At 38.4% G+C, this 17,568-nt stretch overlaps 1 protein-coding gene and 1 pseudogene across 1 annotated transcript in view; one reads left to right on the top strand and one right to left on the bottom strand.

Moving 5' to 3' along the window:
- Positions 1-6,001: 6,001 nt before the first annotated feature.
- On the bottom strand, positions 6,002-10,032 carry LOC114201289 (store-operated calcium entry regulator STIMATE pseudogene; annotated as a pseudogene).
- Positions 10,033-10,387: 355 nt separating this feature from the next.
- Positions 10,388-17,568, top strand: part of ACTR2 (actin related protein 2) — a 37,402-nt gene continuing 30,221 nt past the window's right edge. Inside the window, exons 1-2 of the mRNA XM_028093849.2 lie at positions 10,388-10,548; positions 17,345-17,455. Coding sequence (XP_027949650.1) covers positions 10,501-10,548; positions 17,345-17,455 — 159 coding nt within the window. The 5' untranslated portion in view covers positions 10,388-10,500. The remainder of the gene's footprint in view (positions 10,549-17,344; positions 17,456-17,568) is intronic.

Genomic DNA, 17,568 nt, shown 5'->3' with positions numbered 1-17,568 from the left:
CCAGGTGCCTGATATTTTTCAGTTTAAACACCATCCCTTAACCATCTACTATGAAAGATCATTTAACTCCATTACAACTCCTCCCCAATACACATACACTTCCCTTCCCCTCATCCTCCTAGCTTCCAAATATCATATTTGATTAGACCATTATTTGGTATTTATACTCATACTGAGCCATGTAGTATACATAATAACATTTCTTTTGTATTACAATTTAAAACTTTTTCCTGGATTTAATCATTGTCTGATTTTTCCTCTGTTTAAGAAGTAATCACTAGTTTATCACCAAACTTTCCACTAGAAGTACATATATACAGCTCCCAAAGTCTTTTATTTTTATTTTTATTTATTTATTTCAGAGAGAGAGAGCACAAGTGGGGTGGGGAGGGGCAGAGGGAGAGGGGGAGGGAGAAGCAGACTCCCCGCTGAGCAGGAAGCCCAACACAGAGCTCAATCCCAGCACCCTGGGATCATGACCTGAGCCGAAGGCAGACGCTTAACCAACTGAGCCACCCAGGTGCGCCTCAAAGTCTTAAAATATATCAGACAATCTAGTGTGTATGTGTATGTGGGGAGTGAGGGAGAGATTGATTTCCCTCCTGAAGTACTCTGTCCTGATTCAGACTCTAGAGTGATGCACAGCAGATTCCTTGGGATTTTTGTTCTACCATCAGTCATGGAATTCTTATCTCTCTTCTGTCTTGGTGAATCCTTGGTTTTCTACTTCTCATGATTTCATATTTCTTGAATAACTGCCTCATTTTCCAGGAGTACATCCTTCAATAACTTTCTGAGAAATGGAGCATTGTCTAGAAAATTGTTTCTCAGTTCTTGGAAATAATCTTGTATTATTTCTCAAATTCTTTCTTTCCTCCTATTTTCTGTTCTTTCTTTCTGTAAATTCTATTATTCTGATATTAAATGTCCTGGCCTGGGGCACCTGGGTGGCTCAGTTGGTTAAGTGTCTGACTTTGGCTCAGGTCATGATCTCGGGGTCCTGGGATCGAGCCCCACATTGGGCTCCATGCTCAGTGGGGAGTCTGCTTCTTCCTCCCCCTCTGCCCCCCACACTCATGCACGATCTTGCTCTCTCTCAAATAAATAAAATATTTTAAAAAATAAATGTCCTGGCCTGATCCTCTAATTTAATTTTTTTCCTATTTTTTTTCCATTTTACTGTCTTTTCACTCTACTTTCTGGAAAGTGTCTTAAACTTTATGTTCCAACCTTTCTGTTGAATTTTTTCTCCTATCATATTAAAATTTTCTTATCCCTCTGAGGACACAAAGATATTAATTATAATGATTTTTAAAAGTTCTCTTCTGCTTCTTACATTGTCACTGTTTTGGTTTTTGTCTTAGGTGTTAGAGATTCTCTTGAAGTGTTTGACGATCTTAGGTTGTCCAATGATATTTAGGAGAGAAAGATTGAAAAACTGACTGGAAGATGTGTGTTGGACACTGAGTCCTGTTGACTAGTGGGTTTTACTGTAGTATGACCTAGCAGAGTTTTGACTGTTTTTGGTAGGAGGATCCCCAGCTGTCAGTGTCTCTAGGAAAACTGATTACTGGTTTATTAGCAGTTCAGTAGGAAGGAGGCTGGGTGTCTCACTGTTTTGGATGTAGATTTCCCATTAATCTCCCTGTAGTCCCCAATTGTGTCTGTCCCTGAGAACAGAGTCCCTTTGGCTTTAACTCACTCTAGAGAAAAGCCACTCCATTCCATGACAGAAGGGATGGCAAGGGAGGCAGGGTAGGGTGTCATCTGGCTGCAAGGGCTGAAGGAGGATATTTAGGAGTCCAACTAATGTTTAAACCATTTTTAGTCAATTCCTTTTCAGATTTCTGCAAGAAGAAGCTTGCTTTTTCCCCTTCCTAACCTCAGGCATTAAGTTTTAAGCTTTCTAAATTTTGTTTAATGACTGTCATTTGTCCATCTGCTCTCCAACTTACAAGTATTTGTCAATGAGTCTAGCAACTTCATTTCTTTCTCTCTTTCTTTTGTTCTTCCTTTTTTTGGCCTCAGGGAGTCTTTGTACTTGCAGTTCTCTTCACCTTGTGAAGTGAACTACTTTAGCTTTTATCCTGAAAGTTAAAAAAAAGGCTTTATTGAGATATAATACACATACCATACAATTCACTTATTTAAAATATATACAACAGTATATGTCAATTCCATCTCAATAAAACTAGAAAAAATAAGTAAATACTACAATAGAGTTGTGCAACCATCACCATAAGCAATTTGAGAACATTTCATTCTCCCAAAAAGAAACCATATACCCATTAGCAGTCATTCCTTATTTCTCTCTTCCTCCCCCACAACCCACCAACCTAGTCATAGACAACCATAATGTACTTCTGTTTCTATAAATTTGCCCATTCTAGATATTTCATATAAATGGAATCATAAGTTATAGGTGGAATTGTAATTGGCTTCCTTCACTTACCATAATGTTTCCAAGGTTCAACCATGTAATAACATGTAGCAGTACTAGTACTACACTCCTCTTTGCAGCTGAATAATATTCCCTTATGTGCTTATGAACACACTACATTTTGTTAATCCATTCACTGGTTGATGGACATTTGGGTTGTATCCACTTTTTGGCTATTCTGAATATGTGGCTATGAACATTTATGTACAAGTTTTTGTATGTGCATATGTTTTCTTTCTCTGGTATATATCTAGGAGTAGAATTGCTAGGCCATATGTTAACTGTGTTTATCCTTTTGAGGAACTTCCATACTGCTTTGTAAAGCAGCAGTACCATTTTACATTCTCACCAGCACCATTTTACATTCCCACCAGCAATAGATAAGAGTTCTAATTTCTTCACATTCTTGTCAACCCTTGTTATTATCTGTCATTTTGATTACAACCACCCTAGTGAGCGTGAAGTGAAACCTCACTGTAGTTTGCATTTACCTGATGGCTTCTTTGATATTAATCAAGCTAAGTTTCTTTTCACGAGCTTATTGGCCATTTTGTATATCTTCTTTGGGTAAATGTCTATTCAAATCCTTTTCCTATTTTCAAATTGGTTTAATTATTTTTATTATTGAATTTTAAAATTTCTTTATATATGGTAGATACAAATCCCTTATCAGGTACACAATTTACAGGTATTTTCTCCCATCCTGTGAACTGTCTTTTCACTCACTGGATGGTATCTTTTGTAGCAAAAGTGTTTTTAATTTTTGATTAAGTCCAATTTGTCTATTTCTTCTTTTATTGCTTGTGCTTTTGTATCACATCTAAGAAACCATTGCCTAATTCAAGGTTATAAAGATTTATCCCCTGTGGTTTTTTAAAAAAGATTTATTTATTTGAGAGAGGGAGAGAGAGAGCAGGAATGGAAGGGGCAGAGGGAGAGATCTCAAGCAGACTCCACACTGAGCTCAGAGCCAATGTGAGGACTGATCTCACGACCATGGGATCATGACCTGAGCCAAAACCAAGAGTCGGATACAACCAACTGTGTCACCTAGGCACAACCACCCCCTAAGTTTTTAAAGGAGTTTCATAGTTTTACCTCTTAAATTTACATCCTTGATCTATTTCAAGTTAGTTTTTATACATGGTGAGATGAGGGGAGAAATATGAACCTTTTGAATGAAGAATATCACAACTAAAATGCCAACTAAAACTATAGCTTATACACACTAAGTGCCTATGAGATTTGTTTTTTGATTTTAAAAAATCATTTAATTAACCTAGTTTTAAAACTATAATTCTTCCATTGGAAAGCAACTGCAGTGGCTAATTAGGTCAAAACCTATTAGCTTTGGAAATGAGAAATTATGGGTCAGGCAAATGATTTGATTGTTTTCTGATCCAATCAGGCAACAATCATTGATGACTGCTTAAACTATTAAGTGGCAAGCTCATGGGGAACTCTGTAATATATCATTTGATAAAACCAAAATCCACGGAATAATCTTAACATCACTAACTCTGGGACATCCACACATTGTGTTTCTTCAAATGTGATGCAATAGGAAGTACATCTCACTGCCCATGAAATACTTTTATGAAAATAGTTGAACCTACATCTTATCAAACTTCTAGATCTAACCACCAATTTCTAGAAAACATGGAAGCTAGAGGAATAAGACAAACAACATTGCATGGATACAATCAGCCAAATCCAGAATTGGGACATTCCAGAGGACAAATGATCCAGGTTCTTCACCCAAAATGTGTAAGAAAAGAGAGAGGGAAGTGTCATAGACTAAAATAGTCTTAAGAGACATATCAACTGAATGCAATGTGCAGGCCTTATTTAGATCCTGATTGAAAAAAACCAAATGAAAGAGAAGAAAGAGGACATTTTGGAGACAACTGGGGAAAGCTAAATATGGATTGAGTATTAGGAGATAATAAGAATTTGTTAATTTTGTTGGCTATAATAATGTTATTGTGATTATGTTTTTTAAAGTCATTATGTGTTAGAAACACATACTGAAGTATTTAAAGGAGATAAGGTATGATCCCTGGGATTTGCTTTAAAATACTCCAACAAACAAGAACAACAAAATTGTGTGTGGAGGGAAATTGATGAAACAAGAACAGCAGAAAGCTGATTGTTGCAGAAGTTAGCTGACAGGCTCATAGCGTTCATTTTACTATACTTTTATATGTGTTCAAAATTTTCCACAATAAAAGCCAAAAACAGTAATCAGACTGATTATTAAAAAATAACCTAGCGGTGCCTGGATGGCTCAGTTAGTTGAACATCCGACGCTTGATTTCAGCTCAGGACATGATCTCAGGGTTGTAAGATCAAGGCCTGAGTTGGGCTCCACACTCAGAGTCTGCTTGAGATTCTCCCTCTCCCTCTCCCTTTGCCCCTCTCCCCGATAATGCTTTCTCTAAAATAAATAAATAAAACCTTTTTTTTAAAAAACCCTTAAAACTATTTAATCATAAAACGTATAAATTCTTCAGAATTATTTCCTCTAACCCTGAGATGTACTTATGTTATACAGGAATCCAAAAACAAGTAAGAAGGTAGATGAATTCAGAAAAAGGGTGTTTGACTGGCTCAGTCTGTAGAACATGTAACTCTTGCTCTCAGTGTCATGAGTTCAAGCCCCACATTGGGCAGAAGTCTACTTACAATAAATAAATAAAGTCAGGAACTTGGATAGTAAAGCATTTAGTTTATTAACTTTCATAATATTTATTTCCTTCCCCAACAGAGTTACGGAATCACAAATTACAGATTCCTACTTTGGTGTGTGTGCATATGTGTGTATAACAATTGTACTCTTTCTAGGCCAGATCTAAATCAAGGCAATAACATTATTCATAGTATTGCAAGATTTTTGCTTGGTTCTGATATCAATTCAATGTTAATTTTGTATTATCAAAAGCAAAGAATGTCCATGTAACACATCCTGTCTATAGTATCATCAAATGCCATAACAACATTATGTATAAACGTCACTTAAAAATTTAATCAACCACCAGAAAGCAATCATACAAATACAGGACATGGAACATTTCTATAGCCAAATGATCTGAACTCTTCAAAAAGTTAATGCCATGAAAAAAAAAGTGAGATGACTATTCTAGATTAAGAGATTAAAGAGATTAACAAGGGGTTCTGGGGTGGCTCAGTCAGTTGAGCATCTATTCCTAGTTTCTGCTTAGGTCATGATCTCATGGGAGCCCACCCAAGGACCCATGCTCAGCATGGGGTCTGCTTGAGATTCTCTCTCACTCTCCCTCTGCCCCTCCCATTTGTGCTCTCTCTCTTTCTTTCTCTCTCAACTAACTAAATAAATCTTTTTTAAAAAAGAGAGAGACATAACAACAAACACAATCTCTGAACCCTGATTGGATCTTGGTTTAGGAAGAAAAACAGCTATAAACACGGTAGGGACAACTGGGGAAATACGAATATGGACTGAATATTGGATGATATGGAATTATTGCTAATTTTTCCTAGATATAATGATACCATGGTTTTGTAAAAGATGGCATTTATTCTTCAAGTGGGCCTGCTGAGGAATTTAGGAATGTAGTCCACTATCCAAAACATTAAAGCATTGACAAAGGAGAGGGCGATCAGCAGGACGATGGCCAGTTTCAGACCTGGGTTTTCAGTGGCTCAATGGGCCACCTTTTTCCACTGAAGTATGAGGAGGACAGTGAAGGAGACAGACTTTTCAAAAATCATGACTAAGATGTAAAAGCACAGTGCTGGACCTGGGCTACACACTGCAGAGGGTCTCCACATTCATCCAAACACAGGGGCTCCCACTGCTACTACTCGACCAAGATGCTCATGGCTTGCACGCCCACACAGATGAGCAACTTGCCAAAAGTTGTGTCCCAAGAGGAAGCCAATGTGAACAAGGGAACTCTTCGATGAGATTTGCTAGGTACACATTTGCAAAGTGGATGAACAACATTTCTATAACTTGCTTGGAAGTGTCTAAAAACCATATCCTCAAAAGGGACGTCTTTCATGATTTGGTTCTTTGGTTTGAGCATCAACATGCTGAAGGCCACTGCATGTAGCAGCCCTTGCAAGAAGATGCCGAAACTGTGCAGGAGTGCAAGGCTCTTGCCTTGCAGTTCCCACCAGCCTTGAGGGCAGCCTGCGTGGCAGTCCCAGCTGGAGTGCCTAGGGGGCCCTGCATCCCAAGCCTGGCAGAGGAGCACAAGCCCCAGGCCACCCGTGGCCTTGCTGCCTGCAGGCCACCACTCTTGTTATGATTTTAATTTGTATTTCCCTAATAATTAATGATGTTGAGTATCTTTCCATGTGCTTATTAGCCATTCATAAAACTTTTTGGGTGAAATGTCTATTCAAATCTTTCACCCCCTTTAATATTAGGTAATTTGTCTTATTATTATTGTTATGTGTTTTTTTTTTTTTTGAAGATTTTATTTATTTATTTGACAGAGAGAGACACACAGCGAGAGAGGGAACACAAGCAGGGGGGAGTGGGAGAGGGAGAAGCAGGCTCCCCGCCAAGCAGGAGCCCGATGCGGGGCTCGATCCCAGGACCCTGGGACCATGACCTGAGCCGAAGGCAGACGCTTAACCGTCTGAGCCACCCAGGCGCCCCTATTGTTATGTGTTCTTAATTTATTCTGGAGACAAGTTCTTTGTTGGATATGTAATTTGCAAAAATCTTCTGTCTTTTGGTTTTCTTAATACATGAGTTAAAAGTTTTAAATTTCTGTTAAGTCCAATTTATTGTTTTTTTCTTTTATGAATCACGATTTTGGTGTCATATCTAAGCAATCTTTGCTTAACTCAACATCAAAAGATTTTTCTTGTCTTTTTTACCAGAATTTATGGTTTTAGCTCTTCTAAATTTATTTATTTTTATCTTTTAATTTTTTAAAGATTTTTTTTAAGTAATCTCTACACCCAATGTGGGGCTCAAACTCACAACCCCAAGATCAAGTGTTCCATGCTCTTCCAGCTGAGCTAGCCAGGCTCCCCAGTTCTTCCAAATTTAAATCTATGATCCATTTGAATTAATTTTTGTGTTTAGCATGAGGTGAGGACCAAAGTTCTTTTTTTTCCTCCACATATAAGAATATCCAGTTGTCCAAGTACTATTTGTTTAAAAAAAGATTACCCTTTCCCCACTGAATTTTTTTAGCAGATTTGTTGAAAATCAATTGACCATAAATATAAGTTTATTTCTGGGCTGTCTATTCTGTACCATTGATCTGTATGTCCATCCTTATGACATTACCATACTGTCTTCATTACTGTAGCTTTATAATAAGGTTTGAAATCAGTGGAAATCTGCCAATTTTGCTTTTCTTTTTCAAAATTGTTTTGGCTATTCTGGCTCTTCTGCATTTCAATATAACCTTTAGGATCAAACTTGTCAATTTCTAAAAAGAAAAAAGCCTGCTGGGGTTTTGATAGAGATTACATTTGAATTTATAGATCAATTTGAAGAGAACTGTCATCTTAACAATGAGTGTTGAATCCATGAACATGGTATGTTTACTTATCTAGATCTTTTTTGATTTCTCTCAGCAGTGTTTTGTAGTTTTCAGTATATAGGTTTTGCATTAAATTTATTTGGATTTTTCTGATGTTCTTTCATTTTCAGATTGTTCACCAATGACATATAACAATATATTGATTTCTGTTATGTAGACCTCATATCCTATGACTTTACTAGACTTAATTTTTTTAAAGTCCTCATTTTTATTGTGTAAAATGGGGATATCTACATAGCAAGATTTTTATGTGGAATAATATACATAAAACCATGGCAGAAGGATAGAAATGAAGTCTCCCAACCCTCCTCCCCCAAAATAATCGCCTAAAATATGTGATCAGATTATTTTGAGGAAAGTGAAATGACCAGGTCTTGCCTGGTATAGAAGGCAGGAGCCTGTCACCAACAGTACTGCATCTGAATTTGCATAATCAAGGGTTTGCTGCATTTTCATTAGTATAATGAATAGATGTTGATATTTTCTATCATCTGCATGTACTGTTTTTATAATTGGAAAAAACATAAAATGTAATTTCTTAAAAAGTAAAAAAAAGTATGAAACTTAATTTCATAGAGAGGAAAAATAAAAGGACACAGCAATGCTTGAGTTCAATGTGCTGAGACCAAATAAATATACTTCAAGGAATTGTACAGTGCCAGGCACTGGGGCCACAAAAGGAAGATGTGCAATTTGTGAACTGTTCAGCAGACTGAGGTACCTCAACAACTACTGAAGCAGGTGCAGAGAAGACATATTTCCCTGAGGCCTCCTATCCATCCCAGTTTCTCAAACTTTCAACTACTATGGCAGCTTTAGTCTATTTTATATGTTGAGTTTCCATATAAGATTAAATTTGAGGGGCACACCTGGGTGGCTCAGTCAGTTAAATGGTGGACCCTTGATTTTGACTCAGGTCATGATCTTAGGGTCCTGGGATTGAGCCCTGCCTGCATCAAGCTCCACACTCAGCAGAGAGTCTGCTTAAGGATTCTCTCTCCCTCTGCACCCCCCCATGCTCCAGCACTCTCTCTCTAAAATAAATATTTTTTTTAAAAAAAGATTAAATTCGAATAAAGCCACCTATGCCTTTATAAAGGTTTGAAAACCACTGGTCTAATAAAAGAACAAAATGAAAACTGAGAGGTAGCCTAGTATTATAATACTGGACTGAGGGGTTCATAATCCAAGTTTTATTCTAGTCACTGCACACATACAGCCATGTGAAAGGCACAATTCTAGTTCTCACCTCTCAAAAATGCTGACATTTTTTTCAAGATAAATTTTAATATCACTCATCCAATATTTGTTGAATGTAATAAGCACAATAATATTATTCATATATCCATGGTAAACTAATTAGTGAAGAAAGAGAGTAAAGAGCATCTTGAAGGTTATGGCAAAGTCTTCATGGATGTGACAACTGGGGCTTAGAGCATGAGCAGAAGTCTCTTGATCGATTAAGAAAAAAAAAGGAGAGCCATTCTAGGTAGAAAGAATTATACATTTAAAAGTACGTAAATAATAATCAATAGCTACCACTGAATAGATACTTACTCTATGCACAGAATTTTATCCTCACAACCACCCATGGAAGTAGAGGTTAGTATTCTTATGCATAGGCAAGGATAAATCCAAATCACAGAATTCTTGAGTGGGAGGGCCATATTTGAAACTAGGGTTGTCTGATTTCAAGGCCAAGACTCTGGGTTCAAACACGTACATACAGTGAAGAGGTGTGAAGCAACATGGTGCTGCTGGAAGGAAAGTGGTGAGCAAGGGGTCTGAAAAGGTAGGCGCTCACTCCCGCTCACTTGACTAAGGGCAAACTGGGCAAAAAAGGGTTGGGCTGGAATTGGAGGTTATCAGTATAAACGCATGACTTCATATGTGTGTATCCATCCCAGCTCTGTTCCCTGAAGAGGCCTAGAAGCAATGACACACCAAGCTATGTTCAACAGTGGGGTCAGCGTGGATGTCGAGGTTTGTTTTCCCTGCCTTCCACCCTCCAGGCTGTCTCCTCTCGCCACATTCCACCGCCATCTCGCACAGATCCAGTGTCCTTCACCTGCCTGTCCCTTTTGCAGACGGGTAAGCGGGCCCCTCAACTCCTACAGCGCTTTGGGCCGCAACGTCCACTAAATCTGCCGCTATTAAGGCCCCTCGAAGCTCCAGGAACTAGAAGCAACAGGGAAGAACCCAGGTGGGCGGTGACGGCTACGGCTGAGATGGAGCTGAAGCAAAAACCGGAGTTGTGGGCGGGGCCTCGACACTTCTCCGTCTCTTATTGGGTCTCACTACAGCCAGTTTCGGCCTCCTCCCTCCCATTCCCCCACCCCTTCCGTGCAGACTGTACCTTAAATAGCGGGTGGGGCCTGCGGCGACTTCCGGTTGGGGGAAGAAAGTTGGGCCGAAGGAGGGGCCGCGAGGAAGGAGGAGGAAGAGGAAAGGGCCGGGCAGCAGGGGCTGTAGGTCGTTCGGCGGTGGCGGCGGCTCTCTTCCGGGCGGACGATGGACAGCCAGGGCAGGAAGGTGGTGGTGTGCGACAACGGCACCGGGGTAAGCGCCCGGCGGGGAAGCCGTGGCCACAGGCCCGGGCGGGGATGTGCTAGTGGCGCGTGGACCCTCGGCGCCCGAGGTTGCACCCCTGGGCGCTCGGGCCGCCGGGACCGAGGGGCGCGGGACAGCGCTTCCGGCCTTCGCGGGCGTGGAGCGTGAGCGGACTGAGCCCAGTCCTGGTCTCCCCGACCCTGCCACCTCCGCAACTCGGGGTGAGGGCGGCGGGCAAGGCCGACGCTGGAGGGGGACCCAGTCCGCTGCCCGACGGTGGCCGGCTCCGCGCCCCAATGGGAACAATTTGGCTGAAGGGCTGGAGGGGTGAAAGACTGGGTAGGTTTGTTCGATAAGGGTTCCATTTCCCAGGGTCACTGGTTCTGTAGAAAGGAGAAAGACCCAGAGGCCTTCCTCTTCCTGTGTAGTTGAAGATACCGAACGGGAGGCAGGAAACGGGTTTAAAGAAAAAAAAAAGGGAAGTGCTGTCATGCGGCGAGCCGCAGCCCTTTCGCAGTTTTTGAGGCGGGGGGGCGGTTGAGCAAAGCATCATTTACTTTTTGTTCTGCATGCTGGGAATTTGGCCTCCGTGCAGCCCCGCAGAGACAGTATGTTCTGTTGATCTTGGGAGATCTAGGACCCCTTTAAGGCCCAAGTGTTAATTGTGGACCTTGGGGGAAGTTGACAAATTTTGGTTTCCCCCTCCCCCATTTTTTCCCTTAGATGCAGAACACAGATCATGTTAGTCTTTAAGATTCAAAAAGGCAAATGATTGTAAAAATCTGGCTAAAACACTGATTTGAAAGTTGTTGCTTTCAAACCTACCTCCCCCCGCCCCCATTAAAAAATAACTTATTTGGAGTAGCACATTAGAAGATAGAAATGTTACTTCTTTGGGATGAATTCTATAGTGATCATTTCCCCCTACATTACAATGATTACTAACCATTTTGGAGTTGCAATATTTTGTGACTTTTCTTTTTCCATAAATGTGATGTATAAATTAAAATAGGCTTCCAGTTATGGAGTGAATAAATCACAGGATGACAAGGACTGCATAGGAAATATAATCATTGGTATTGAATAGCATTATATTGTAGCTACACCGGTGGTGAGCATAGCATAACATAGAGTTGTCATATCACTGTGTTGTACACCTGAAAAAAAAAAAGATTTTACTTGAACTTTAAAACGTTTCGGATACTGGATTGTTGAGGGGGAAAAGGGAGCTGATATTTATTGACATAATACTGCCCTTACTGTGCTACAGACTTGTACAAGCAATAATTATAGTAGATTTATATGAACTAAGTTAAAAACACGATAGTAAGAAGAGTTATCATATAATGGGACATCCATACAAAATGGGGTACTTAAAAGATCCACCACTGTGGAAACATGTCTAAAATTTATGTTAAGTTAAAAAAAAGTTTTAGAATGATCCTATTTATGTGAGTGTTCTGGGTCCACAGACTTGTACATGAAAGTTTTAGAGGGAGAGGTATGTTCGAAGCGGTTACTTGGTGAGCCTGGGGGATAAGAGTGAGGGAAGATGGGAAAGACTTCATGACTTTTCTGAATTATTGGGAAGTGTTCTGTTTTGTTTCTTAACAAAACATGTGAGACTGTCTTTAAACCAAATTAACTATAAACATTTATTACTTTTTTTTTTAAGATTTTATTTATTTATTTGACAGAGACACAGTAAGAGAGGGAACACAAGCAGGGGGAGTGGGAGAGGGAGAAGCAGGCTTCCTGCCGACCCAGGAGCCCAATGCAGGGCTCCATCCCAGGACCCTGGGATCATGACCTGAGCCAAACGCAGAGGCTTCACGACTGAGCCACCCAGGCGCCCAACATTTATTACTTTTACAGCTAAAACTCAGTTAAAGGTGCTTTAAAAAAAAAAAAGTAGTAGCCCGATTCCCCCTGTAGTCTCAAATTGACCTCTAAATAGATTTAAAACTTTAAAAATGGAATTTAAAATATTTTTTAAAATATGTCTGATACTTTCTTTAGAAATCAGAGCCATTATATTTCAATGGCTTCCTCCTCTTTGAAGGGTAACGAGCTCTGTATTTGTGGTGTATTGAGTTTTTCCATTCAATTAGAATAGGATTGTTAGCCATGAGTTCATTTTTGTTACTATTTCATTAGTTTACCTGAGTTAGAAAGCTGATTATATGTTAATGATTAGACTTATGGCTAATCCATAATTTAAGAATCTTGTATCTTAAGAGATCAGTAAAGGAAAAATGTACTTAATTTGAACACAATTTATGTATTTGGTGTTACATTTCTAGTTACTTTAAAATTTTATCCGGATTTCCTATAGACATGATTGGCTTCAAATGAAGAAACAGTTCTGATGTAATATGTAGCTAGGAATGCTGTGATATTTCTGAAAATTTAGAGGATTCTAAATCCAGAAATTCTCTATTTCTTACTGCTTATACTTCATAGTCCTCTTGATTTTGTTTAGGTACCTGAAGCTATACTGAGTTATCTACAACTAAATATTACAGAAGGTGTTCAAATTTAATTTCTAAAAACTTGTGTAAATAGTTATTACCCTAAAGTAACTGTCCTCTTACACATTTTAGCTTTTAGACTTACAGGCTATTTGAGAAATTGATTTTTTTTTAACTAGGCCCTAATTGGAATGCTCTGAGTGGGTGAGTCTTACGATCACATGCTGGTTGTTGGTCCTGCCTCTCTTCCCCATTAGCTCCCAAATAGACCAGGGTCTCTCTTTAGGGTGGCCTAGAGGAGGAAAACTTACCTGATTCCAATAATTTATGCATTTCATCTTCATAACCATTCAAACCTAAAATAGCGCTTCCATGTAAATAGAGCCACTGAAAATGGCCAGACAGATGAAAATCTGGAGATTTTCTTAGGTTTAGGTGTCTTTCAAGAGTTGGGTCCAGGCTCCTGGTGTGTATTGCTACCAAACTTGGGTGATCTCATCAGCATTAAGATAGTTCACTGACAGGGAAGACTCCTGTGCTTAATGTGTGACTGGTAGAAGTTTTAGGGTCTAATGATACAAAGTAGCTTATAGTGCTAGGATAATTATGCTTTCATTTATAATTCTCACTTTTGTTGTTGCTAATAACGTGCTTTATCAGATTTATCCTAGTTTATATGTTGAATTTAGTAGTGCTTGAAGTAGGAACAAACCAGAAACAAATGTGGCTTCACTCTGCAAAATGCTTTGAAACAGAATAAATATTTTTGTGGCTTAAGATGAGAATAATCACTAGGCAGTTAAATTAATGAGCATATCAATACCATCAGATTAAATTAATAAAGGAAAAATACAAATTAAATAAGCTCAAATGGATTTATAAATCCCAGTTTATTTTTTGGGGAGAGAAAGGTACTTTTAGAGCAAATGTAGTTGCATTTTTTTCTGCATTTTTGCTTGAAAGAACATTATACTGTTCACGTTCTTACCATTTGATGACTCAGTGGCAAGTTAGGGAGCCAGTTCAAACCACAGTGCTATGAGGAGGAAACTATATTTGGTAAAATCTATTTCTTAAACACAGCCTTCTTGCACACAATGAGAGAACGAAGTCCAAGTCTTAAAATGATTAGACTGGGGGAGGTATTGCAAGGTTAAAATGATACCAAATGAGTAGTTTAGAAAAGAATATTTTGTTTGCATTTTATCACATGAATTAGATTTTTTTAAAAGTACTGACTTTTTCCAAGAAAGGAAATGCCAAATTGTGTCTTCATCTTATGTTATTAAGGAATAGATTATTTTAATTAAATTCTTGTTATTGTAGATATTAATGCTTTCACATTTGAAATAATGTGAAATAGTGCAGCTTTTGTCATTTTGACCGAGTATCTAATGCCCTGTAGAAGTGCTAGTGCTGGATTACTAGGCAGCATCTACTTCCAGTAAGCTACTGCTTAAGCTGAATAAGTAATTTCATTAATAAGTGATTGATATGTTTAATTTGAATTAAATGCCAACTTTCCTTATTTTGTAAAGCACAGGAATAAGTGGGTTTACAATTGTTTTTATAATTTCAGGGGGTCTCATATTTCAAGGAGGTCTTTTTACCTTGGTCACTTGGCAAATATTTCATCCCTTAAATATGCTCAAACAGGAATTTTAAGATATAAACCACCCATCTGAACATTTATAATCAGTAAACATTGACAAATGTGATTATTTATTTATTTGCCGTGTCGTGTATTTCTGAGTATGTGTAGTTCAGAGTGAGAGGGGAAGCATGTCAACCTTCACAGCCTCCACCCTGCACCAGGTTTTGATTTATTTCCCATGCCGCCTCGTCCTCCCGCCTTCAATTTTTAATATGATTTCTCTCTTAAATCATTTGCTTATATTTAATATGCTGAAGATGGCCCTTACAAACTTGTTGATTCTTTTTTCAGCCATTCATTTTATAATTTTCTTTAAAAACATTTATAACTATATAAGTGAGCATTTTCAGCCTGGAAGGGACACTTTTGACCCAGCCAGTGTCCTTATCTGTTCATTATTTTGAGGTAAATGTAAGAATTTAATATCTGCTTTCTGTATTTGGAATATAAGGTAAATTATGACTAATGCTGGTATTAGGCTGATGATCATGATAAATTTTACTCATATAGAAATTTGGGTATGGTTAGGGCACATGGGTGGCTCAGGTTAAGAACCTGACTTCGGCTCAGGTCATGATCCCAGGGTCCTGGGATCCAGCCCCACATCAGGCTCCCTGCTCAGCATGGAGCCTGCTTCTCCCTCTCCCTCTGCCTGCAGCTCCCCCTGCTCGTACTCTCTCTCTCTCTCTGTCAAATAAATAAATAAAATCTTAAAAAAAAATTTATTCCTATGTCATCATATCCTACTATTGCCTTGAAAGATAATCCAGTAAGAATTGTAATAGTTTTAGAAACGAGGGGCGCCTGGGTGGCTCAGATGGTTAAGCGTCTGCCTTCGGCTCAGGTCATGATCCCAGAGTCCTGGGATCAAGTCCCACATTGGGCTCCCTGCTCCTTGGGAGCCTGCTTCTCCCTCTGCTTCTCTCTCTCTCTCCCTCTGTCTCTCATGAATAAATAAATAAAAAAAAATCTTTAAAAAAAAAAAAGAAAGAAAAAGAAAAACGAGTAGCTGTAACTGAAAACTACCCTAGCCTTGGTGGCTCAGAGGTTAACAGACCAGGACTAGGTTTTGTGGGTTTGGAAGAAAATGTATATGAGCAGTATGTTTTATGTAGATTCTAGAATGTAAATGTGAACTGAGAGGATAGGAATTCAGGTGGTATTTCAGACAGATTTTTCATAGCTTTAATCTGCATAAGTCATGACTTTAACATATTTTAAAAATTCTATTTATAGAAGACTTGAAATTCACTTGAAATTCTGGATGGCAGAATGTTCTAGGCTATTTATAATTAAATGTGGTTCATCAACATTTCCAACAAGGTTGGTGTTAGAGATGTTTGAAATATGAAAATTCTGTATTTTGGCGGATTACTCAAAAGTCAGTAAGTTTAAGATTGTTGCTAAGTTTTACCACCATCAAATAAAACAGTTCCTTGTACAAAGTAGCTTTCTGTCAAGGGGTAGGTTAATAGTTTCTGTCAACCTTTTTGTTATTATTGTCATGTGTCACACTCAGATACTGTTTTTCTCCTTAATTCTTTTCAGAGAATGTATGGTGCCTGGAGCCATGAAACAATGTACTTTTTCTCAACATGAAACATATTCTCTGTATTAAAACAATCCTAGTGTCGTACTCCCAAATCAACAGCAAAACTTTTAATTTTTATTGATCATTTATATGGTATGCCCTTCTGATGTGCCAGACACTGTTCTAGGCACTTGAGATTCATCAGTAGACACAAAAATCCTTATACAATATAACTTACATGAAAAAGACTTGTTAAAGAAGAGGGTAGAGACTGATTACATGAAGAGGGTAGAAATGATTACATTTCCTGGTCTATAGCTTCCTCCTCCCACACTGAAGTTTTGAATTGCATTTTCCTTGCAATGTCTGCTCTTAAAAATAAGACTGAACAGACTGTATTATTGGTACAAAAATTAAAAACCCTTGGTTCTATTTTCTGTTTTACTGTAGTTGTTAAATCACTTAGCGTATCAGTTTCTTACAAAGTATTATCAGAGTCATGTTATGCCCTCACTGGAGAACTACACTATCCGAATATAAAATTCTGGTTACCTGGTATTACTAAATACATATATCTAAATATAAAAGTGTAAACAGTCAAAAATGCCCAAAATGTTTTTTTTTAACGTGATGCTAGTCCAGATGCCATTTCCTCCCCCACTTTGGTTAAATGTTGCTTAAGTGAATTGCCAGAGATAAATGAAAGCCTGCTTTAGAATTGAAGCATTAGTTCTGTTCAGTTTCTAACATTTCTCTTTTTAAAAAATTCTTAGCACTTGTTGAGTGAATCTGTCCATTTCTCACTTGTGTGACCACTGCGTGCTAAGATCTTTTTGAGGCATTGGACTCCACCATGAACTATGAACTGCTCAGCTTAAGCTTCCTGCTTTCCTGAGACTTTCCCTATAGTGGGGAATCTTGCGCACTAAATAAGCAGTGAACTGGTAAATAAACATGAACTCTTAAGTAGTCAATGCCATAAAGGAAATAAAAGGTGGATAGGATAGATTGGGTAACTACTTCAGATAATTTGAAAGCACCAAGAGTTTAAAATACTGTATAAATGCAAAGTGGTATTTTCCAGATGCTGTTTTTAAATGGACATGGTAAATACCTTGACACTAACCCACTTTTACTGTTCTCTTCCAGTTTGTGAAGTGTGGATATGCAGGCTCTAACTTTCCAGAACACATCTTCCCAGCTTTGGTTGGAAGACCTATTATCAGATCAACCACCAAAGTGGGAAACATTGAAATCAAGGTAATATTTTATTTATTGATAAATGAGGATCAAAACTTGTGGGGTGTTCTTTGAATTAAGTAGTTTTAAGATACGATACCATGAAGAACAAACAGGCAGAATATCTTATATTT

The sequence above is a fragment of the Eumetopias jubatus genome, unplaced genomic scaffold, assembly GCF_037043125.1.
Source record: "Eumetopias jubatus isolate StellerSeaLion01/CBP00866 unplaced genomic scaffold, mEumJub1_p1.0 scaffold_9, whole genome shotgun sequence".
Lineage (NCBI taxonomy): Eukaryota > Metazoa > Chordata > Mammalia > Carnivora > Otariidae > Eumetopias > Eumetopias jubatus.
This window is presented reverse-complemented; position numbering and strand designations above follow the sequence as displayed.